This window comes from Labrus mixtus, chromosome 1 (genome assembly GCF_963584025.1).
Source record: "Labrus mixtus chromosome 1, fLabMix1.1, whole genome shotgun sequence".
In the NCBI taxonomy this organism is placed as follows: domain Eukaryota; kingdom Metazoa; phylum Chordata; class Actinopteri; order Labriformes; family Labridae; genus Labrus; species Labrus mixtus.
The window spans coordinates 26,055,043-26,079,794 of record NC_083612.1 but is presented as its reverse complement, the minus strand read 5'-3'; the positions used below and the strand labels follow the sequence as shown (position 1 = coordinate 26,079,794).

Below are 24,752 nucleotides of genomic sequence, written 5' to 3'. Positions count from 1 at the left end.
GCAACGGCTTGGCAACAAAAAGTCCAACAGTTGGCCAATCTTTTTAAATGCATGCAGATGAGCCCAACAATGCACGACCTCAGGAAACATTCATTTGACTTTTCAGTGAAGTGCTTGAGTCTTAAAGATATGAAAAACATGAGCTTCGTATATATTGCAGAGATGTGTAAAAATACAAAATAACAAAATCCATCCATCAGTTATCAATACCGCTTTTCTCGTCCTGGGTTGCGGGATGCTGGAGCTGATCCCAGCTGTCATTGGGCGAGAGGCTGGGTCAGCTTTTCACCATGTTCAATAATGATTTTGTCTTTTGTGAGCTTCATATCTCAAAATAAACATGAATTTAAGAAATGTAAAACACAATAGCGTTTTAATAAACAATATACAAACAAGAAAAAATATGGCATCCTATCTGTATAAACACTTTACAGTGCTGAGCTCAATTCGGTCTGTTCAAACTGCTTAAAGAGACGCACAATATTTCAGCTCTGTTAAACTTTATCACTTCATCACTTTATCCAGCTCGTGCTGTTCAGAGGTTTTACTTTTCAGTCTACTGAGCAAAACGACAGTGAACTGATATAAATCCTGCAGAACATGCATACAGTTAAAATGATTCCTGGTCAAAAAACATCTGAAACAGCATTTTACAACAGTGTGTGTCTCCAATCAAACATTAGGGTAGTCAAAGTTGTTTCATTATTAGCAGGTCAGTTTGTAATTGAGTGAAATAAACTGTGTATCATCAGGGAACCATCAGTGTCCGAAGTGATTCACTCTATCATCTTATTTTAACAGGGAAATGTCAAAGAGCATCACTATTCTCCCAGCACTGGTTACAGTTAGAATATATGTAGGTTGAAGGAAACATATCTTGTGAGTCTTTAGCACAGTTAAAGAAGATATGACAGCCCTGTGATCACACTTTTTTCCGTTAATCTCAGTTTTTAAGTTAACTGAATTTAAACACACACACTGATGATGTCTCAAAGTCTAGTAATTTGGAATACTTTTAGTGCTTGAATTGTGAATAGTTTCAAAGATTCAAATCCAGGATAATTTAAAAGAAACCAGCAGATATTATGCAAGGTGTAGATAACACGTGGGTTCAATCAGTTCAATTCATGATCTCCATGGAAACATCTTTGCTCATGTACATTGACCGACACGTCATCGTTTTCCCCTTTCATTTCTTTTTCTTTTTTTTTTTCCCTTTGGTGTCATTATTGTTATCATCTGGATGGAGTGCACTCTGATTGCTCATCTCCTGCTTCTTGTCTTTCGACCACTCCTTCTGAAGCTGCTGGAGCAGTTCAGGAGTTAGCAGCCCGTCTCTGACCAGCCGACTAGCGAGAGAGCTGTCAATCATCTCTCCTGAGCCTCTTTGCCCCCTCAGACTTTTACGGCCAAACAAATAGCCACTGCTTGTGGCTCCATTGTAAGTGCCAGTCTGTCTGCGCCTGCTGCTCTGGGTCTGCAGCGGGGGGGCGATGGTCGGGTCTGTGGCCTTGATGAGACGGGTGATGTTTCGGACGCCCTGTTGGATGATGTCATCAAGTTCCTGCTGGATTTCTCGCACAAAGCTCGTGTCTGGGAACATGTCCATGAAACGGTAGCTACAGAAGATAGACAGAGGAAACAATAATGATTAGGATGAAAAACAAAGTCCTTTACTTATCTAATTTAAATACCAGGCAGAGGACGTTACCTTAACCAGAGGTACAGATCTAACACATCATGAACGGCCTCCAGGTGAACCAGGTCTTTGATGTTTTTGGGGGCAGCCAGAGGCCAGCTGACATGACGGCAGACCCAGTCAAACGTCAGGGGTTCGTCTCGACTGAACTGACGGGCAAACTGAAATAGAAATGACTTATATTAGTGCATCGAGACAGTATTACAGGGCCGTTTGTAATGTATAACTGAGAAGCAAATGAAGGAAATATGTTTCAAAATGGCCTTGAAGAGAACGAGAGTGTAATCATGTTAATCAAATGATAAGAAAAAAAGACAATAAAGCAACACAACACCAGAACTATGATGCATTATAACTACATTATTACTTTATTAAACTAATGAAATACTTTTATTAAGCATTTCATCTCTCCACAAGCAAGAATCACCTTTCTTCTACTCATACTAATTAGCACCTCTGAATCTCAAAGGTTAGCTGTTAAGGACGACTTTAATACTGGAGCGACTATTATCAGTGTTAGAAAACCATAAAGTATGGGAGCAAAGGTACACTGCCTATAAAACTACTTTTATTTCTTTACAACTCTGAATCTGAGTCAATGGTTTGATAAACAGAAGAATCCTGAACTGCAAAGTAAATGCTAAATAAAAAACTGGCCTTAAAAGCAACAAAAGATTAGAAAGTAAAACTGAATGTGTTAATGTTCAATTCTGAATCGAATAGACCCAGTGACTGGTGTTCTCGTTCGTCAGCCTTATTTCTTTTTATTCTCGCTCCTTTAACCTCGTCTGATCTCATGCACTCTGCACTTGTTAACCTTTCCTCATCCTCACCTTTAGAAAGGAGGTGCACACAAAAGGTTGTTTCTTGTTGATGGGAGCAGTACAGAAGACGTAGCGTGACCTCAGGTTGAGCGGGATGTGCTGAATCATGTCGGCTAGGAACTTGAAGTCGTCAATGTTGCAGACAAAATACATCCCGTCCACCTGAGAGAGGCTGACAAAGATGTCCTGCAGGAAAGAGATGGAGAGCGAGGAGAGAGTAGCAATGTTTGTCAGGAGAAGCAGAGGAGGCTCCCCATAAATCTTAAACTGGGGAGTTTCAGTGAAATATGTATTTTTTTTAAACCAATGTTTAAAATCTTGAGCATTGTGTTTGTGCCTTCATATATGTAGCTATTGGACTGAGTGACTCTGAATATGTTTCTGCTGATAGAGAGAGATTTCTAATAAGACTAGATGTTCAACACCTGAGCACACACAGCAGGTGGAAACACATTTGACAATCGTTCAGAGGGACCGAAAGGTTGTGATTTTTTTTTCTAATAAATTGGAGAGGCTTAGCACGAGTAGTGTACAGGATTTTTTTCTTTTCAAAGTGATAGTTGGATGTCCTACACGCCCACTTCACAAGTTAGTTGGATGTGCGAACACATCCTTTAAAAAAAAATCAAAAAACAAACTTTTAAAACTTCAAGCAAGAATGTAAACAATGAGTGTAGAGCACCCTTCACTGTTTCACTCATGGTCGTTATGTTGTCCAACATTTTCAGCTCATGATGATCTCATAATGTTGCTTCAATGCTGAATAAAAAAGGTAGGAGAGGGACTGAATGTATGCGAGTGCTCACCACAAGGTTGGACAGTGTAGCATCAGGTAGATGATAGGCGAACATCTCTATCTGCTCCGCTGTAGGATGCAGCCCTGCAGTCTGAGACGGAGACAAACAACAAACAACATTTCAGCTCACTATTGAACTGATAGAACACACAGTGAGGCTTCTTCCAGGCTTAAAGTGAGTGTTTTAGAGCATGTCTGTGTAAATGATCACCTCTATGGCGTCTACAGAGTGGCTGAGTATTTCCTTCAGAACAGGCAGATCGTCTCTGTGCATGGTGGTGGCTTCACCCTCTTTGAACTTGGAGGAGAACCTGAAAGAGGAGGCAAGTTTAAAACCATAACTGGACAAAGTCAAATGTTTTGAATTCCTTTCCTTCTTAACATATAGATATCACGTAGAGTGTGACTGACCTCCCTGCTCTGCCTGCTATCTGCAGAGCTTGTGATGTGCTGATGGTCTCCATCTGTTTCTCCCCTTTCTCGTTTATATTTGGCTTCACCAGACTGTTGAAGATGATACGTTTAATACTCCTGCAGAGAGGGGGCGGGAGGGGGGACACAGGCAGAGAAGGCGATAGATTTGAGCTCATGAATTGAATTGAGTTGCTGCTGTCTTTCAACTTTGTTAGAGGTATCTATTATAATTTCAGTCCATTTCACAGCCTGTTAAATGCTCCTCACAGTGGCTTTAATAGAAATCTGATCATTAGATAAAGATAGATGTAGATAGATAAAAGTTACAAACTGGAGTCCTGTTAAAGCTGCAGAGGGTAGGAACATGAGATGTGTGATGACCCCTAGTGGTGAATGCTGAACATGCCGGGGAAATAACAGAACAATGAAAAGGTACTAGATAACTAACATGTTGAACTTTCCAGATAAACAAGATGGTTACAAGCTGAAGGTGGGTGCAACACTTCTATAGAATAGTGAAAGCTTGACTTAACAAGGCTGTGAAAACATTGGGAAATTCAGATTGTCTTCTTTAATCTTTTAATTATCTACAGCCCTATTCAGACGCCCGTTTCAAGCCGCGATATTGACGTCCCTGTGACATTTCTACTTCAATCTCAATGTCAGAGAGGCGTAATGGGGGGAACTGCATGTAGGACTTTGTGTCTATGTGGAGCTCCAGCGGTGCTGTGCTTCCGCAACACTGAAACACAACGTGAATTCACAGCACTATTACACCGTCTGTAACCTGGATCTATCTACGGTTAGGGTTAGGGTTACACCGATGCAGAATCAATATGAATGAACAAAGACAGGATGATGGCTGAGCTTAGTTGCAGGGCTTTTGCAACAAAAAAAAATCTGTCTCCAAAGTGCCAATGTTGAGGGAGGGGACTGCACAGTAATAACGTGTGTGATGGTATTTACAGGTTCAGGCCCATTCCAATGGCATCTGTAGCAACCAGGATCTTGCAGGGGTCATCGGGGTCATTGAACTTCTTGGCCTGTGAGAGCTTAGTGCCTGAAAATCATAGAAAAACTTTACTTTTTTCTCTATGGCACAGTTTCTTTCTTTACAAATAACTCAAATATATTTACTATGACTGAAACCAAGTTGAAATATTGGGTTGCAACTTAAAGACAAACTTACATCCTACGTAAAAACTCACCTGGAGGTAAACTCCCATAAATGACTGCACATTCCTGCCCTCTGGCCTCAATCTGCCTGCTGATGGAGTAAATGTCATTTTTACTGAAGCAGACAATACAGTCTCCAGGACTCAAGTTGTCTAATGAATCCACAGCTTGGTCGAGGATTGTGAATGGAGTTAGACGCTTGTATGTGTTCACCTAGGGCAGAGAGAGAGAGGAGAGAGAGGAGAGGTCATCCAAAGACAATCATTGAAAGAATGAAAGCAGTGACCCTCTGCTCTTCCTCCTGTACAGCCTCACCTCCACCTCCTCTCCCGTCGTGTACATCAGCTCTCTGATAAAGTCTATAGCTGCAGGTTCACCACACACATGAATCTCCTCTGCACACAAACCTACACATACAGAAAAAAAAACACAATGTAAGAATGTGTAAGGCAACGAGGGGTGACCATGACATAAATGTTGTGTTTGATGTGTGATGACATTCAGATTCCTTAATCCTTGCTCGATTATGATGGATGTGTTACAAACCCAGTAGTGCTCTGGTCCAGGCCCAGCCTCTGGAAGGATCTCTGATCATTTGAATTTCATCGACTACAGCCACTTCATCTAAAAAATAAAAATAAAAAAAAATCAAACATTGACACACAGATGATATTTCATAGAAGGCTATTCAAGGCAAACCACAGGGACATTTAGAAACAATGAACGATAAAAAAAAATCAAGATCACAATCAAATGTTGTGGCCTAAATAAGATGTAGATCGTTTTTGTCCCTTTACCCCCACCCCCCTTGAATTCTTTGAGATTTTAAACTAAACAGAATCAAACTCAAAGGCAAGTTCAATGTGAATCAAAACAGATCAGCTGAGGTATATTTATGTTTTCATATACAAATCTTTTTGTAGTGTGTTTTCTTACAAGGTGTTGTCACATTGCACATCTCAATGGTACAGGCCACATGACCAGACGCTCGACCCTCCAAGTCAACGAAGGTCCTTTCCTCTCCAGTGACTAAGTCACACGGCACATCCTGCAAGAGCATACGCACAAATAATAAACAGACACAGAAATAGTAGATAGTACAATATGCTGAGGAAGAAGAGAAGAGATGCTTTAAATAGATAACCCCAACAATAAGAATCTCTTTGCAGACCGTTTTAAAAAGGGAGAAAAACAATGCAGCAGAACAAGAGTTTACATCTCTTTTATTACAACTATTTTTTTCCTCGTGTTTACCTGGAGCATACATTCCTACATTTTACCCAGACTGAGCTGATTTATAAGACTTCACAAAACTCCCTTTGGTTTGATGAATTGTTTTTCTATAGTATCTTTATGCAGTGGAACTACTTTGAACAGATAAGTGAAACTTCACTTCAGACAGAGCAGAGGACAGGAGAGAAAAGAAACATACAGCATTGTTGCTCTTCTCAAAGATCTCGTGCGCCAGCAGCTTCAGGGGGCCACAGTACACTCCAGTCTTCGCAGCCAGGTAGCGCTGGATGGCATGGTAGGTTTTGCCACTGTTGGTGGGACCAGCATGGAAAATGATCTTCCTCTGGATGGCACGTGCCTCTGGGTACCTGACAGAATATCACACACGCTGTAACCACATAGTTATATTGTTCATGCTTCTTCAAATATTCTGTGAAATATTGTAGAGGTACAGGTGTAAATCAACTTAAGAGGTTTAAACATCATTTAGAGTAAATGGGCCTTACCAGTTAGCCGGGACTCTGAGGTCTGAGATCTTTCTCAGGTCGTCCATACAGTCCAGCATAGGGAAGATTTGCTTAGCATGACGCATAAAGTATGGATAGATGTCGTCTATATGACCTGAAGCACAACAGAAATTAAATTAAACAAAAGGTGTACTCAAATTGATTAATATATTATCTATCGACATGACCCCATTTGGGGGAATAACGGAAAATGGTCAAACCTGCTCCATAGCAGATGTCACTGAGGATGATGTGCAGGTCAGCGGGGATATTTGTCAATTCCAGGATGTACTTCCTGAAGCTAATGAAGGCCTGGTGAAACAGACGTGCTGTGAACACATAAAAAGAGAGACTTAATGCTAACCATACAAAGCATGCCGGTTACGGGGCGCCAGCGGATTAGTGGTTTCTTTGCAGGCCCCAATGTACAGATGTGAGTGTCCTCGAAGCGGACAGCATCGGTTTGAATCCCACCTGTTGCCTTTGCCGCATGTCATTCCCCACTCTCCCTCTCTCTCCATCTCTATCCACTGTCCTGTCTCTCAAATAAAGGCATGCTTGTTAGGTTGTTTTCAGTCGTGTTCATTCACAAAACACATTATAAAGGTAACAATAAGGTACCGTCTACATTTTTGGAAGCATACTCCAATCAGTGTGTTACTCAAAGACACGTTGAACTGTGGAAAATAGGAGCAGTGGAGTGAGCCCCCAAGCCTTAGAGATAAACAGACAACCAGTTTGTCATTAGTTTAGTCAAATGAGTCTTGAGGCATATCATTTTATGAAACTAGACAGAAATTCAAAACCCTGTAATCTGCAAAGAGCAATTAATGAGGTTTTTGGTGACTGAGTAAAAGACTGACAGATAAGGCGAAGAAAGTTGACCTTGGCTCTGAAATTGGAAAACAGTGTTTTTGACATCTGTGAACTAATGTGAGCTAATAACTTCTCACCATCCAGGCCACTGTCTGCTGCCAGCTTCTGCATCTCCTTCCTCCTATAAAACCTGTTCAGAACCTTCAGCAGCTCACCTGAAACACAGACACAAACAGCAAAGAGAAACAAGTCTCAGAAAACACAGGTGTTTGCATTCATTTCTTTAAAGAGAGGTTCATGTGGAAAAACTTGTATCTGTCTGTGGCCCTGTGCTCAATTATATACCAGAATGAAAGACACTACAGGACAGTCGATTCTTTATCTATGCTCTGTATAACAACGTAAGAAGGAAGGAATAGATACTGTTAGATCGTTGTTTTTTTATTTTACTATTATATATTTTTATTATTATCATTATTTTTCTTTAGTATTATGATATTATTTTTGTGTTGTTGTTTTTTCTTTTCTATTTTTTTAAATTATTTTTTTGTGTTTTGTGCTTGTCTTTTCTTTTTGCCCCCTGGTATGGTTATGTTATTGTAATGTATATGTCTATGTGTGTGTATATGTATGGGCGGGGAGGGGGAGGAGGGGGGTATGTGTCATGCTACCAAAAAAGAAAATTGTCCTTAATGATTATTGTATCATGATACCTGTCAAATTAATAAAGAGATATTGTAAAAATAAATAAATAAAAAAGAGAGCACTGATATCAAAGAAACGTGAACATTGGACATCTCAGATAGCTTTAGTACATTAAAAAACACTTGACAGCAACAATAAGGTGTTATTATGAAGTGCAAGACTCACAGGTCACTGACATTGTTACTCATAGACCAGCTCAGGTGAATTGACTCACTTTTCTCCAGAGGTTGGGTCAGCTCTGCTCCCACACCTCCATCTCCCGAGGGGTCAGGCTTCAGAGAGACGGGGACAAACAAAGAAGTGTCCGGGGGCTTTGAAGATGAACTGTTAGACACACTCCTGCAGCAAAGCACTGAACAAGCCCGATGTTCACTATGTAACAAAGCAGACTCTGAAGACACATGACTGCTACCAGCGGTGATGCGGACAGCTCGGGGATTAATGTGGCGTCCAAGCCGAGAAAAGAGATTCAAACACCGGTTTACAGACATCACTGCGAGTCGGTGGTGTCCCCAGCGTGAGCACACAAACTGTGCTAGATGTGTGCCATGCTGTTCAACAAGTGTAAATATGTGGATTACACAGCACCGCTACAGAGGACGGTCAACACACTCCACTTCCGACGGACACAACGTGGGCCAGGACCCGCTCTTTCTCAGCTGCCCACACATGTGCCTGTGTGAATATTGAGCACAAAAAAACAGACTTGTACTCAGTATTGGAAGCCGCCCGCTCAAATAAGACAACCTCGGGGAAGATAATGAAGAGAACTGACAATTGAATTTATTTTTAACATACAGCAGAATGGACAGGAGAGTATGATGAACAGGCAAAAAACATGAACTCCTTTGTCAATAAATCCCAAGATCGTATATGGAACAACGAAGATGTCCCCTCCGTCTATAAAATATGTTCCAGTTTATTCCTTAGCACAATCTGTATAGACGATCTTTGAATGGGTCCCGTGCATAGACCGTAAATATTAAGGTCCTGTATGGTCGTAATATTTACAGTCTATGTGGTGCATTGACTGTGCCTCACATTCAAACGAAGTCACTCTTCAGAAAAGATTTTTAACTGGATTGAGAAATGTAGGCGATAAAGTGTACCAACTCCTTTTTTAAATCAGGTTTATTTATCTACAAAGCTATACTTTCCATTTAGTTTGTCTTATGCTGTAAATAATATCATGTGATGTTTAAATGCTTAAATTGAAAATCAAAGTGTTATTTCCTTTTCAGGTGACTGAAGAGGTGGAAAAGAACTATCAACAATTAATACAGAGATCAAATATTGAAATATAACAATGTGCAACTGTTCTAGTTTAAGATTCTATTATATCTTGTACACTTTTGGAAGGTGCTCTTCTTACAAAAAGCCTGGGCAAACCTGATGAATTTATAGATATATAATATATAATTTAGATATTATATATATACTCAGTTGGTAGAGTCGTCGCCTCTCAACCAGAAGGTCGAGGGTTCCATCCCCAGCTGAGCAACATGTCCGATGTGTCCTTGGGTAAGACACTTAACCCTGCATTGCTCCCGCTGCTTCGGTGGCGGTGTATGAATGGATTAGTGTTGTACTTACTCTCTGATGTACGTCGCTTTGGATAAAAGCGTCTGCTAAGTGAATTGTAACAATAATATATAAATTAATTGGCCACTGCTCTGGATCTCCTGAGAGCTGAGGGTTACTTTCCACTTGGAAGTCAAGTTGGATACCAATGATTTTATTTTTTTTAAACACACGCTGGGGTTTACCTCATAATAATTGAGCTAAACTCTCCTTTTCATTTGTGGTATCAATAATCTTTCAAATAAATTGCTCTTTAAAACTAATTCAGTATAAATTTGCTTTATTCATGATTCATCTTAGCTATATATTTGGGTCTGGTGAAAATTCACATAATATCATACAACCACACACACGCGCACACGCACAGATTGATGGTATGATTAGACATTGTGTAAAGATTAACATGCAGACGATGAGAGAGAGACAGACAGATGTAACATTTGAGTTTCTTCATAACCATTTTTTAGGCATTAAAAATACAACAAACCCTTCATGTAGTGCTCAGAATGACAGGAAGTGTTTGACAGCAGGAGTAGAGGAACCATGACTTTATAATAAATAACACCGTTTCTAAACAAAAGACCGGAGTGCAGGGTCAACAATAGAAGCTGTAACAGTTAAAGTGACCAGAGGTTCATGTAATGAAACATGTAACATGACAGCACAACTTTCAAACGTGAGAGGAAAAAAAGCTGTTGTCAATAAAAGTGGTAGTGATGTAGAAATGACAGTATTGTTCTCTCTGCTACAGACACAGGAGATCTCTGAGGTGTGGTTGTCCTTGAGTGATGTTCAGTTGCAGCTTACATGAGCACTTTAAACAAAGTGAAGAATCAGAAGAGAAAGTGCAAAGCCGGCCACAAATCAGAACTTAAGAGCAAAATCAACCTACACACAAGTCAAGTAAAATCACCAAACGCTGTGTACATGTGTGTGTACGTGTGTACGTGTGTGTGTGTGTGTGTGTACATGTGTGTGTGTGTACATGTGTACATGTGTATACGTGTGTGTGTGTGTGTGTGTGTGTACATGTGTGTGTGTGTATGTGTACATGTGTATACGTGTGTGTGTGTGTTTCTTCTAAGCAGGACCTAAACAGCCGGTCTTAGTATCACAGTGGAACAATGTTGAACTTAGTGTTTGATTCTGCATCTCTTCCGGTGTGCACAAGATCCAACATGACCATTTTAGAAGAAAAAAATAGTGTTCAGAAAAAAGAAAACTGCTGCTAGCTTAAAAGAGGGATGTGAAGCAACAAGAACAGTTCATCACTGCTAGCTTAGCATCATTTCAGCTACTTAAACATGGTTTTAATTTAAAATGCTAATAGAAACCATGTGTAAGTAGCTGTTGAACATCATTTCAACATTTTCATGCTTTGAATTTGAGAATCTGTAGACATTTTTTTTTTATACATAAACTGCAGTAAGATGAGCCGTGATTCAAAGGTTCAGTTCAGCCCAACTTCAAATAAATACATTTTAGCAACACAGACTTAACAAAATACAAGTTTTAAGATCTCTCTCTCGTTTCCTTGTATATTTCTTCTTCTGCCACAAGTCAATGGAGGTCAATGGAGTACCATGTGGTGGCCCAGCTCTGATCTTGTCTTACTTTATTCTCTCTCCACATTTGGATACATAAAGGATCAAACCAAATGCTCAAAGCCCTAGAAACACCTTGAATTCAAGAAGACATCAAGGGGACCCTTAGAAACCTTACAAGGCAGACATATAGTTAGGTAACAGACATCACCAGTGAAGACTGCATAAATATTCATCTTAACTATCTAACTCGTGTGCATGTTTACTTGAAGAGCTGCAACTATTAGTGGGTGATTTGCTGCTGATTGAACATTAGCTTCAGTCGTTTTTAACGGAAACATTTTCATTTTCTTACCTCCTCAAACATTTGTTTTCATTTCTCTCCTTTTGAATATTTTTTGTTGTTTCATGTTGACTTCCAGAGAAAACAGATAAAACCCAGATGTCCTCTGAGTTTCTGGAAAATTGTGAAGGAGCCTTTCACTTTTCTGGGCATGATATAAAGACTAAACCTTAAATCAATTAATATGCATCAAAATAACTGAAAGAACAATAAGCTGCAGCGCTTAAGGATTTTTATATAGTTAAATAAGATCTAAATAGAGTAACATTGAAACGATTGTGCCCATCATGACTCAAACCCATTACTTGTATGAAATGAGACCAACAAAAGAGAAGATGAAATTTGGGATTAATGGACAGACAGACTTCAGCTGCACTGAACCATTAAGCAGATATTTGGGTGGAAAGAGCAGCCTGGAGCATCATGGCTTAAACACAGAGTTTGTGAATAAACACAGAGTGCATGTGTTGACTCATAGCTAAGTGTCCTTCAGGTTGTTCCCCACGTCTTGAATATTTGCAATCGTCGGTTGACTCCAGGGAGATCTTTTTGTAACATTTGTGTGAGGGAGGATGCCAGAGGAACTCCTGTAAACATCTGTCCAAATATGCAACAAAATAAACTCCTGTTGCAGGTGATCGGGACACTGGGTGTGGTGGCTGTCTGTAACAGTCTACTTCTTTCTTCTTTTGCTCCTGTTTTATGTTGTGCTCAGAAAACTGCAGCAGTAGGGGACTGTTTGGCTCCACTTGTTATGTGTGTGTGTGCATGTGTGTGTTTTCAGTCTGAGACACCAGGGTTACATTTGCCTTGACTTTTAGCATTCAGCCGCCTTGGATTGCATTCTTGTGCATTTGTATGCAAGTGTGTTTGAGTCTTGTAGGGCAGCGCGACGGTGGTCGGACAGCTCAAATCAGAAGCTGTGAAGCAGTGGGGGGGAGGGGGGGGGGGGGGGGGGTGTTCTGAAGGTATGTTATGTGTGTTCATGTTTACAGACAGTTCTCAGTCCAGGGAGAGAGTGGAGCGGCCCTCACACCTCTGGCTGTTCAGCAGTGAAGAGTTGCGGTGTTTCTGTGTTCAGTTTCAGTCATTGCTTTGCCTTCACATCTCGGGCTGCTCTGCGGTGACTGGCTGGGGTCGGGGCTCAGGGGACTCGTAGCGCTGATGGAAGTTTCTTTTCCTCAGCTTCTCTGGAGCTTTTCTCCACAAAACAATCTCCTAAACACACAGAGAGCGAGAGAGAGAGAAAGAGAAAGGAATAGATCACTGAACACCTTCAGAAATAAAAAAAGAAGACGTGATTGTATATGAGCACTTGAGTTGTGGCATCACTAACATTCATTTTGTTAGTGGTACCAACATTATAATGTTTAATATCAATAATGAACCACAGTTGTAATTTTGCTTGACATAGAATCAAACCAACTAGACATTCAATGTGCAGCTGTGTCGTGTGTCATTTCACACAAAAATATAAATAAACAGACACAACTAGATGATTCTAATTTCCCATGAGTGTCTCTGTGTGCTGGAGAAACAGTAGCACTCATTGATGCACATTACTTTTGCTGTGGAATAGATGCAGGTGTTACCTGTTGTTTGAAGTATCTTCTGTCCTCTTCATCCACCAGCACCAGATTAAGAAAGTAACGTACAGAAAACTTCTTGTTGACGTCCCTCATGGTGGGTGTTAAGTCATATCCTGTTCAGAAACAGAGCATTAGTATGCAGTCAGTGCAACAGAAAGTCAAAATATGTTTAAAGGCTTTAATGATAGGAACGTTGTTACACACAATCGACAACGCCTACTGTGAACTCAGCTGTTATAAAATTAAGAGAGTAAATTAAAGTCCCAATTACAAAATGTTTTTCAGAGAACAGAAGAGAAAGATCAATTAAGAAGATGAATTACCTGCCAGAAACAGTCTGATGGGGATCGACTCTCCTTTAACTGGAGCACCATCCATGATCTCGTACTTTGCAACCGTCTCTGTTTCTGTAGTAGTACTGGGACCTGAAAATGAGGACAACCGTTGCATTACGTGAGACATGATACAATGAAGTGGAGCAGAGCTGACAGGCTCCTTTTGGGACCCAAACACCACACAGAGGAGAAAACCAACAGCCGTTCAGCATTTTAAAGTTGGACAAAGCTAAAAGATGATGAAAGACAGAGTTAGCACAGATTGGTGGGTTTCCATTTAGTTAGTTTCATTTTTTACCCAGGATTAGTACCTATTCCTGTTATCTCCTTCTTGATGAGCTGCAGCTCCATGTGTTGGATCTTGATCCTGACCAGCAGGAAGTAGATCTTCCCAACGATCACGTCTTTCAGGTGATATCTAATAAAGAAACACATCAAGAGGAACCCACTGCTTTATGATATCTCAAAGGGCAGGGCGATTTCTGATTTGTAGGTCCAGACATCAAAACAAACGGAGTGAAATTGATCTTACTTTGATTTATTGTATTCAAACTCAATGTGCAGACAGTCTTCTATGCCAACCTCCATCTTGATCGAGTTGTTGACGTCTGGGTAGGTGGCTAACTGGTGGACGATCAACTCATATTCCTTCACAAGATCAGACAGACGACGAACTATTGTCACCCTGAGGAAATACCTACAAGAAGGACACACAAACACAAACACAACACAAGCTGAAACATTGCTGAACACGCTGTTATTAAAACACGTTTCACCTCTGCATCAAAATATGACTAGCAATAGGAAATATGCAGGAGAAATAACTCATAAAAATGTGTCAGAGAGACGGCTCCCTGCTTCACCTGTGCATACCTAACTCAAGAAGCCACAATATACTTCATTATGTTTTTACTGCTCAGTGCAACTCTCACACAGCTAATGCTGTTCTAGAGGATTGCTCGTTGTGTTCTTTTATACAATGACAGTAAAGTACCTATCTACCTTTCATTCTAACTTTAGTCAGAGTTAGGCTGCCTCTAAGATATATTATTCAAAATATATGATTAACCAAAATATAAATAAACCAAACTTTGTTGATCATAAAATTAAAAAGCAAAGAAAGCATTTTCAGAAGTCAAATCATATCTATAGATCACATAATGCAGAGGAAGTTAAGTCTTTACCATCAAACTATTTCATCTGTAGGCAGCAAAATCTGATATTTTCAACTTGTTGATAACCAAAACAACTGAGCACATTCTGTGCATTTTGTGAATCAGAGTTAACAGTTCAAGTGAGAGAAAAGCTGCCCTGCTGTTCTCTGTTGCTAAAGAAGAAGAAGGCCATCAAAATACGGGTTAAGAACCCCCACCTCCCCAACAGTTTGACTTCTTTGAGACCTTTTAATAAACATACCTTAGCCTGACGTTGGCTCCAGTGTAGGATTCATAGGGCTTCTCCACCTGCATGAACTCAAAGTCGTAGCTCCTGTTCTGGGCGAGTTCTCCAGGGAGAGCCAACTCTTTCACCAAGTCCACAAACTCGTGTGTGTTGCTCTTATCAGAGAACAGCTCTGAAACAACAGGCAGCAGACAGCAAGGTCAACTTACACTTCTTAGTGGACTGTATGGTTTATGAATCTAAAGAGTTGAGTCACACTAGGGCTACAGGAACAAAATTTGAAAATCTAATTATATTCAAAAATAAAAACAATATTTGAATGCTTAATTGCCATTCGAATATGTCATTTTGTTATAAATAAATAATTGGTTTAAATGTTTTGGATAACAAGTGAATCAATGCAGGTGAGGATGTTAAATGTTCCTTAAACAGTTTTACTAAAGTAGTCAGCCTAGATGTATTTTACTACAAACACCCTATCTTGAATTAGGTCACTACCCCTCTAACTAGAGCCCGCGAGCGTTTCATGTCGTGTCTTGAGGCTGGCTGTCCTCACTGCTTCATTTAAATATTTCATTCTTTGCTCTGTGAATTTGAGTTCCCCCTTGCAAACAGAATGACATCTAGTGCTTTGTATTAAAGTTGGACACGTGGATGTGTTTCGTATTGAGGAGCAGCACAACACACAGAGGCTCACGGTGAGCCGAAAAAAAAAAGTTTTCTCCGGTGTTGTTGACACAAGTCAAAGCTCAACATTTTAATCACGGATTTGGATATGATTAATGCATCGTTATCTCCACGTTGTACAACAAGCCAACAAGCTGTGCTGAGTGAGAAAAGCGAGTGTCAGAGCCTTGTAGTCATAGAGCCCCCCCCCCCCCCCTCCCCCTCCGAGTGACAGAGAGGGAAAATAGAAACATGGCGTCGCGCTGCGTCGCTCTGTTTGGGCCATATTAAAATGACAATGTGCAATGCATACATCCAAGTGAACGTTAGTCTGTGCCACAGCTTCCTGATAAAGAAAAAGACATGCAGTATGTGAGCAAAAGAAATTGCCTTAAGTTATCATATAGGATAAATAATAGCCTACAAAATTTTAAGCATAAAAAAAAAAAAAGGATTATATTTGAATATTAAAAATGATAAAGCATACAAATTTGAATATCTGCAGCTCTAAGTCACACTATAACAAGTTTAATACAGTACAGGCTTAATTTCCAGATTTCATATTCTTTCAACACACTGGCCTCGTTACCCTACTCCTTCTACAAATTCAGTGGGAGGAGGGTTTAGCTCCACTACAGCAGGCTGCACATGATGACCACATGCTCCGTTAAACCCTTTAGCCACATGAGAAAGCGAGCAGTCAATTGTTGACAAGCAGTTTTCCAGCTTTAACGAGCAAAGCACCTTTTGCAATTAATGTTGTGAAAGGCAATCTAGAGGTTTCAATTGTTAAACAGCAATATGAATACGTAACATTTTAATTATGTCTATTATTGCACTTAGAAGGAACAAAGCATTAGCCGTTGCAAAAGCCGGGACAATGCAAACAGATCATAACAGAGACATGAATCACGCTCACCTATCTGTCCAACAAACTCGATGCGAATGCCCTGATGCTCCAGACGCTTTCCTCCCTGCTTCACATTCAGATTTACCTGGAGAGCCAGAACTTGATCAGATCATTCAAACAAATGAACCAAAGGCCTGTTTGTGAGTATATGCTACATGAAAGAGAAAAACTAGAAATAGAAATGGAAGAACTGTCCCTGTCATGCACAATCACATCTGCTGGTAGTGCATTTGTAAACATTTTAGTTCAGTGTCGGAGCTAACAGCTTCAAGTCTTATGAAGCCTAGAAACCTATTTTCAAACTGTACAAGGGGAACACGCAAGAACAAAAACATCCCAAGAGTAAATGTGTGGTGGGTAGACTCCAGTACTTAAATATAGCTGATATTTCAGCTGACAAATTTGAGGGATCTGAATCATAGATGTTGACTTTGTCCTGAAGTCAGAGCAAATCTTGCACAGACTTGAAAAGAACCTTTATTTCCCACTGGGCTCAGTGGAAGAGAGGATCCCTTAATAGACTGCAGAGAAGTCCAATATATGCTGACTGAGCACATTTATCTTAAACATTAAATGACAGCTAATCTAAATCATGACCCGTGTGTGTAGCGTCCCCTTAATGAACCTTGTGAAGCTCTCCTCACCACTTTAGAATTCATGAAAACTTGGCTTACCTTGCCAGAGACAGACTCTCCGTCATAGAACAGATAGTGTTTCTCCACTTTCCCATCTTCTGTCTTTAGCTCGGCGGTCTTTCTGTTCTCTGCATCGTTCAGCAGAACGTCGATCTCACAAACCGGCCCAAACAAACCCCCTAGGAAACTCTGCAAAACACAAAGCACATCATTAAAAACGGCAGCGTCACATTTGAATACATTTATGACTGATAATAAATTAACCGGCTCATTATTTACAGAAAAGATGTAACATGGTAAATTCTTACTAAACAACCCTGCAGTCATGTGGTTGTGAAAAATGAGTCGTCAGACCGGAAACCCTTTTTGAATACTACTTAAACAACAAGACAGGATTAACTGTCGAGTTGGGAAGCTTCACATCATATGAAACTCAAAGTAGCAGCATCATGGATGATAACTGTAGGAATGTATTGCATCTCAAATGTTTACGTATACTTTATTTAACACGGTATGAGGTTATAAGTAACCATTACTTGCTTGCCATGTAGAGTGGCCCAGAATAAGGTGAAAAACACATTATTGAGTCTTCACCAATAATTTAGCCGTGTGTTCACAGTAGTTATTTGAGGGAACGTAAGAGTGAAGCAAAAAAAAGTGTGAGACAAAAACAACAATATCAATGTAAGAATACACACAGCTGAAAATGTTAAAAAGCTCCGAGCAATAAAATACAAGACATCTTCGTTGTCGCATCCATGTTGTTCCAACAATAAGACTTAAAGCTCACAGAAGAACAACTGAGAAAAGTGTCCATCTGAGGAGTTTCTTAACACATGTATGATGACTGAGTGCCCATGTTAGCTGACCTGCAAAGATTACAAACACCACGAGGCTGGCCAAGGTTTACATCTATTTGAATATAAGTGTGTGCACAAATAAAGGTGACTGATGGGTGTGCATGGAACAAGTTTCTTGTATTTACCATGTAAAGCTCAGAACAGAAGGGCAGCCCTTTACATAACTTGTCACCAGCTGCACAAACGCATATTTTCCCTCTTAGCTGGCATAAACACACAACACAACACAAGATAAATCTGATTCAATCATTAAAATGTCTGCAGGAACTAATACCTTAATAATAATAATAACTATTTGATTATAAAGGACACGTTTTTTTAAATGATATCATTAGGATGCATGTAGGCTATTAAAACTAGTATTAAATAAAAATGTCATGATAATCCAAGCAACAAAACATTAAAGTTAGTGATTACCACATTGTTATTAATGTAATTTAGTAGTGAGCTAAAGCTTGAAGTAAGTGTGTGATGTTATCCGACGTGCATGATGTGACATACGGTACAACTTCTCTTCTCTCTTTAACCTCCCTCCAGATACTGAAAACATAAAACTACATTAATAAAGCTCTAAAACTTAGTGAGCACTTGGAGCTGCTATCATCATTCACACAAATGTTTGCTGTCAGCAAAACATGAGTGAAAGAAGCCGAGACGGCCTCGTACTGAAGCTAACACAGCTAGCTTTCCTGTCAAAACTTTCATGTTGAACCGCAGCTGTCAAATCAAACACGTGTTAATGTCAGGGGGGGGGGGGGGTCACACAAATCACAACAGTAGTTTATCTCAAAGTAGTCCGGACAAGTGATGCATGTTGTTTGACTCACCATGTCTGCTGTGTAGACAGTTGAAGCTAACAGCTAGCCTCGCTCCGTGTAGCCTGTCTGACTGAAGAGGTAGTATCGAGACTCCCCGTCATGTGACCCGGGTCACGTGGCGCAGTGTGTGTGTGCAGGGCGCTGACATTTATCTCGATTGCATAAAACACACACACTGCCAACATTTACACTTTAATGTTTTCTCTCTTTCAGTACTGAATAGAATGTTGTTTACAATGCTGAACCATATGATGGCGCTCTTGAGCATCACTATCCCAGTTTTGGACCACATCCTATTTAGGAACCTTAATTAATCTAATTCCTACTACCGTAAAAACTTCTAGGTTTTTACTTCAGTCTATGACATTATCCTGCCCTTATTTAAGACAGGTGTCAATCAAAGACTGAACATTCAATATTTTCAAAGTAAAGACTAAAAAAATAGATTTACATCAGATATAATATTAATTGTGCATAGAAATGAGGGTCTACATGAACAAATTACACTACAAATAACTAATCAATTCACTAATGAGGGCTGTGTTGGCTTATGGAGCTGTGTCTTTAGCTGCTAAAAGCTCATGTTATAACATGAACATGTGGCTTGAGAAAAGAAAAAACTTTGTTGTCATGGTTTTAACAATTATTTCCATCTCTACAGCCATCAAGCTGATAGTGTGTCTTGCTGCTTTTTCTTCTTATTTTTGATACGCAGACTATTTCAACACTAAATGAATAGGGGTCTTTAATTGAGAGCTGCCTTCATTTGTCAAAATGTGCAATAACATCACCATGCTATAGTAAAAGGGACTGAGCCTTCATTTTGAATGGCCTTGGACAATTTACAGTAATATTAGTTTCTGGTCCTCTCTTTAGAGCACATGTTGCCTTTTATTGCCACGTAATGCAAGGTCAACTTCTCAATAACCCAAGACTTGTCCCCATGGTGAGGTCGACGTTTCCTAATACAGCATTGTACTTTTTTTGCACTTGGAATAAGCTTCTTAATTGTATTACCACTGGAGAACTCCAATGGATGAAAACATTGTATGGTCTTTTACAAATTACCCATGAAACAAGTTTCTGTTTTACACAATCCTTGTCTTGAGGTGGAGTTATTTTTCTGTGGTCTGTGTATTCTCTCTTCCTTCACCATTTCCTTCATTACTTGTATTTGTTGTAAGTGTATAACATTTTTTGACTATATACAAAAAATAAATACATTATTCAACTGGTACTGCTTGAAACTTCCAATGCAGTTATGATGGGATCTTGACTAAGAATAAAATACATGATGAAATAATGTAAGCATAATATTTTCTTTTCAACATAATCACTAACATTTTTCACAGAGACAGTGTACAGTTTGTTATAAATAACTGACTGACGAATCAGCACCACCTGGTGGACAAACTTACTACTGCAATGTCTTGAAACTCATCGACTCACTGGCCAACATAACAAAATATAAAACAGGCCTATGTGAAAGGTAATGTTGATCAGATATGGGCCTTATCATTCCTCTGACTTTATTGGACTTATGGTTGTTCCAACAGTTTCGGGTATTTATTTTTGTTTTATTGTTATTATTAGGAGTTTACACAATAGGGAAGATGCTTTTATTGTATTGGCTTTGTGCTGTTATTGTCTTTAATGCCCTAAGCAATAGCAAAAATGTACTGACAGGTGTTTTGTTATTTGTACTGCATTAACATACTTTCTTTGTATGAGAGAAGAAGATTTATCAAATCATTAAGGTTTAAATTGATGTTGACAAAAACTCTTTTTTTTTGCAACAAAGCATACAAAGAAACAATCTGAACAAATAAAATAACAGGTTGAAAACCTTATAGCACACTGTTGTTATCAATCCTTTATTTATTGAAGTATCTCAAATGCAAATTAGACAACAGAGCGCATGTTGAATTAGGTAAATGTGTCGAAAACATATTTTGAACATGTTTCAGTTCACAGTGGTTAAGGTTGCATGAATAAAGTCTCGAGGGATTTGAGTTTGCAGGATTCTCTCGTTCAACATCGCAGATCTGAAGTTCCTTAAAAAGGTTGCATAATCATACTTGGTTAGTGAAAAGTATAAAAACATTTGAGACAAAGGGATCAAATTACATAAATATGTTTTTGTTTTTGTGCGTCTTAAAGGAACACATGCCTTACAACTTTAAAAACAGGTCATCTTATTGCACTGATATCACAAATATTTCAAGGCATGTTTTGAATTTCTATTAAAAAGCTTTGTTTTTTGTTGACACCAAATGCAGGTCACTGTCATCAGGACTGAAATGTTTTCAGACAGTATCTGTCTCTTTAATGCAGACAGTTATTCACTTTGGCAGACACTTTTCATTCTTTATAAAAGTTCTTTTGATGCAAAAATATAATTTCCATCAGTGTTAATACAAAATATATATTTGTATACATTTGGCTTTTGTCAAGATTTTTGCTGCAATATTCAATAGACAGGGTGAAAATACAATAGATGCTAGCCTTGTGTATGTGTGTGAGTCTGATTCTGTGTGATCAGTCTACAGCTGCAGCAGGTGGTCTTCTCTCAGCTCCTGCTCTTCTGGTTTTGCTTCACCAACAAAAGCCCTGCTCGGGAACAAGCGCCTCATGCTCCTCGATTCCCCATCTTCAAACAGAGAAACACGACAGCTCAGAGATCATGGAGCAGAAAAACAAGGACACAGAACACTATATCAAGAACGTTTTCAACCAAATTACCTTTCTGAAGCTCAAAGTATTTCTCTGTTGAGGACACACCAGAGCCCGTCTCAATGGCCTTGTCTGCCATGAATGTATCTTCAGCCGCAGAGCCCTCATAACCTCCGGAACCTTCCTCATAGACGTAAACAAAAGGTGACTCCCCCTCTTCACTCTGCATCGGTGTTTCCTCCTCTTCCTCCACCTGCTCCTCGGCCCCCTCCTCTCTGTCTGGTTTCTCATCCTCCACAGGCTCTGCATCCCTGCAGACAGATTAAGAGTCAAACATTTAAGTGTGTTAATGGAATCTGGTGGGCTGAATCTGTCTGTTTTACTACAGTATTCTGGTAATTAATCATTTTTGTTGATGTCTGACATTTTAGCTGATTAGCCACAATCAGCAAAGAAACATGACAAACTAAACACCAGGCTCTCCCTAAGTGTAGCTGAACTTCAACTTAAAGATTTAACGATGAACATCTTTCCACATTTCTAGACCAAAAACACAAAATTAAAGATTTTGGATGAAATGTTTTTTAACGCAACAAAGTTTATTTAACAACATGGAATCCCTTAAAGCCCATTTACTCTCTACACCTCGATGTAAACAAAATGATTTTCAGTGCAAGATGTCATACTCTACACAGTACACAAATGTGAAAAGCGTAAGTCATATTTAAATTTAAATGATTTGTTCTCTGCATCATGTTTTGCTGAACAGGATATTAAATTAAATGACATGATCTTGAATTCATCTCTGACATCTCTCTGCTGAAATAAACATGTCATCTTTAACTATTTCTTCACATATAACATTTTGAACTGTGACAGTAACAAAAACAATATCACACTGTTTGTAAAAGTGGGGCTTTAAGACCCAGTGTTGATGTTGTTTTGTACTCATGATACTGTTTAAGTTTAAACCATTGTTTGGAGGTTTAAGGAAACAGCTTGTGAATACATGCATCAGGTAAGAAGATGATGTCACAGGCTTAAAGTCCTACACAGGTGCTCCCACTTAAAGCTGCTCTGAGAACTGCGTGGGTGTTTTTATGGACTTTATGAACCTAATGTATTCTTGTTAGGCAACCGCCTTAAATTCAGGCTTATATAAGTAGAATATAATCAGCTAGAATATTATCTCTATGAAAAAGCCTCTAAACAGATGTTGATGATTTGTGTCTACGGACGTAAGAGTTGAAGACGATCAAGAATCCAGCAACACTGCTACTGTCTGAGTCTTAAACAGCTTTCTATAGATAAACCTCGCTTCAGGTGTTGTTGAAACACATAAGTCAGAGTAAAGATGGCAGTTTCTAGTGTAGTTACTTGAGTTATTGTATCATTTTTAAAATGTAATCTGGTATTCTCTGAACATCAGACTAACGTGGCACTTACACAGAGACAAAACAATAGACCAGAAGCAGCAGCACACCAAGCGTCACAGCCCACTTCCTCTCAACGCTTCCCTCCGGCTTCCTGTTCGAGGAGAGCTGCTAAGGTGAGCGCTGAAGCTGAGGCCCGATGTTTTTAAGCCAAGCTGATATGATGTAGGAGGCCAGATAAGACTCAGACTCTAATTCTAGTACACCGTGTACCTCGTGCTTTAACTCACCGATGCTGAAGTATAAACCCGTCATCCACCTTTTCCATGTATCTTTGTCTTTGCCATATTATGTATAACGAATATGCTTTAGATTAGATGAGATGAAGTAATGAAGCTGTGTTTTTGTGAATATGGTTAAAGATGAAGGGCTTTCTGTTGAACTTTTAATAGCCCTGTGTTTCTACAGTTACGTGAGGGTTTACGTTGTTATCTATTTGAATTGCTTTAATAATGCGACAGCTCCTTTAAAACATCCTTAACATACATCATTTCAACATCGCAGATGGATGGCTGCTAGATAAAGTTTGATTTGTGGTCTTCATTTTTGCAAGTCTGCTATGAGGTCATTAACTGATAGGATCAACGTCTTGTAAGAGGAACTCTAAAAGAGGAAGCTTCTAAGAAGTCCCACACATTTCTAGAGAAACTATTTTCATAAGTGGGCTACCATATATGCTAAACACACACATACTGACACATGCAAACACACACACACACACACATTTCTTTACAGGCTCATTAATTCCCGACAGTTACTGTATTTATATCAAATAACACAACCTGGATTGAGAGTCTGTATAAGAATTTAATTATTTTGATGAAAAAAGTCAATCAAATATAATTCGTTACTAATGTGAAGATGGTGATGTAGAGATGCTCGGAGTAAACTGTGAGGATTTGCCTACCATACAAATCACATGATCAAATGAAATGTTGAAAACGCAAGCAAACCACTATTGCTTATGTTTATCCTGCCTCTGTGCTGTGCTACAATATGAAACCGAATGTGTAGATCATTTTTTCCCTTATTGCACCTCCTCGCCTGCTCTCTGACAGGCTCTCACTCTCTTTCTGTTTCTCTCCACGTTGTCTTCTATTTTGGCTTTTCTTGGCCTCCAACCTCACACTTATACACTCTAAGACACACACAGCAACACATGAATCCACACAGAGCCTCACAAAGACAGAGATGGGTTTGCCGGAGTTGTGTTAACCAAGGTAACAGATCCAACGCAGCATCAGCATTTCTATATTTACAGTCTGCATTTATCTGACAAAAGCGGGCTATATGATCACAGAGACGGCTGATTTTGGTGAACTCTCTTCTAACTCTCTCACCTAACTCTGAGCAGCACACACAATAAATCCACCATCACATCATGACCTCAAACACACACACACACACACACACACACACACACACACACACACACACACACACACACACACAGATGATAATACTTACAGGTACCGTGCAGTTGAAGCGGGCAGTTTGACTGGTAGCTCTGGACTCCATGTCATTTCTGGACTTTGTTGAGTCACACAGCCGGCCTGGCCGCCCTCAGGGTTACATCTCACAAACTTGTACACAGCTGTCCTGGGAGCTCCTGTAGGAGGAAAGGTCATTTTTTATGTTTCATTGAAGTCTCTTAGTTGTCATGGAACATTTAATGCAACAGATCCCAGTCTTAGCATTCCTGGGCAACATCTGGATGCTCATCTGGATCAGTTCAGTGTGTCAATTAGGGATTAGTGGTTCCACATTTCAGTATGTTACAACATTATTCGGCAAC

At 39.5% G+C, this 24,752-nt stretch overlaps 2 protein-coding genes and 1 long non-coding RNA gene across 3 annotated transcripts; 1 reads left to right on the top strand and 2 right to left on the bottom strand.

Annotated features, from left to right (window-relative positions):
• Nucleotides 1-351: 351 nt before the first annotated feature.
• On the bottom strand, nt 352-8,958 carry supv3l1 (SUV3-like helicase). Its single transcript, XM_061039864.1, has 16 exons — nt 8,384-8,958; nt 7,602-7,679; nt 6,870-6,977; nt 6,649-6,763; nt 6,342-6,510; nt 5,846-5,957; nt 5,456-5,533; nt 5,225-5,316; nt 4,942-5,122; nt 4,700-4,793; nt 3,731-3,850; nt 3,531-3,630; nt 3,330-3,410; nt 2,533-2,709; nt 1,712-1,860; nt 352-1,619 (listed from the first exon to the last, which is right to left on the bottom strand). The coding sequence occupies exons 1-16, from the start codon at nt 8,658-8,660 to the stop codon at nt 1,190-1,192; spliced, it is 2,361 nt and encodes a 786-aa protein (XP_060895847.1). The 5' UTR covers nt 8,661-8,958; the 3' UTR covers nt 352-1,189.
• On the top strand, nt 7,879-8,223 carry LOC132975386 (uncharacterized). The gene is made up of 2 exons (XR_009673264.1): nt 7,879-8,080; nt 8,116-8,223. It is a non-coding gene; the product is annotated as an uncharacterized LOC132975386 (long non-coding RNA).
• A 1,055-nt stretch (nt 8,959-10,013) lies between the features above and the next one.
• vps26a (VPS26, retromer complex component A) lies at nt 10,014-18,998 on the bottom strand. Its single transcript, XM_061039821.1, has 9 exons — nt 18,861-18,998; nt 17,213-17,362; nt 16,548-16,623; nt 14,978-15,134; nt 14,094-14,258; nt 13,873-13,979; nt 13,550-13,651; nt 13,230-13,339; nt 10,014-12,855 (listed from the first exon to the last, which is right to left on the bottom strand). The coding sequence occupies exons 1-9, from the start codon at nt 18,861-18,863 to the stop codon at nt 12,739-12,741; spliced, it is 987 nt and encodes a 328-aa protein (XP_060895804.1). The 5' UTR covers nt 18,864-18,998; the 3' UTR covers nt 10,014-12,738.
• Nucleotides 18,999-24,752: the final 5,754 nt, after the last annotated feature.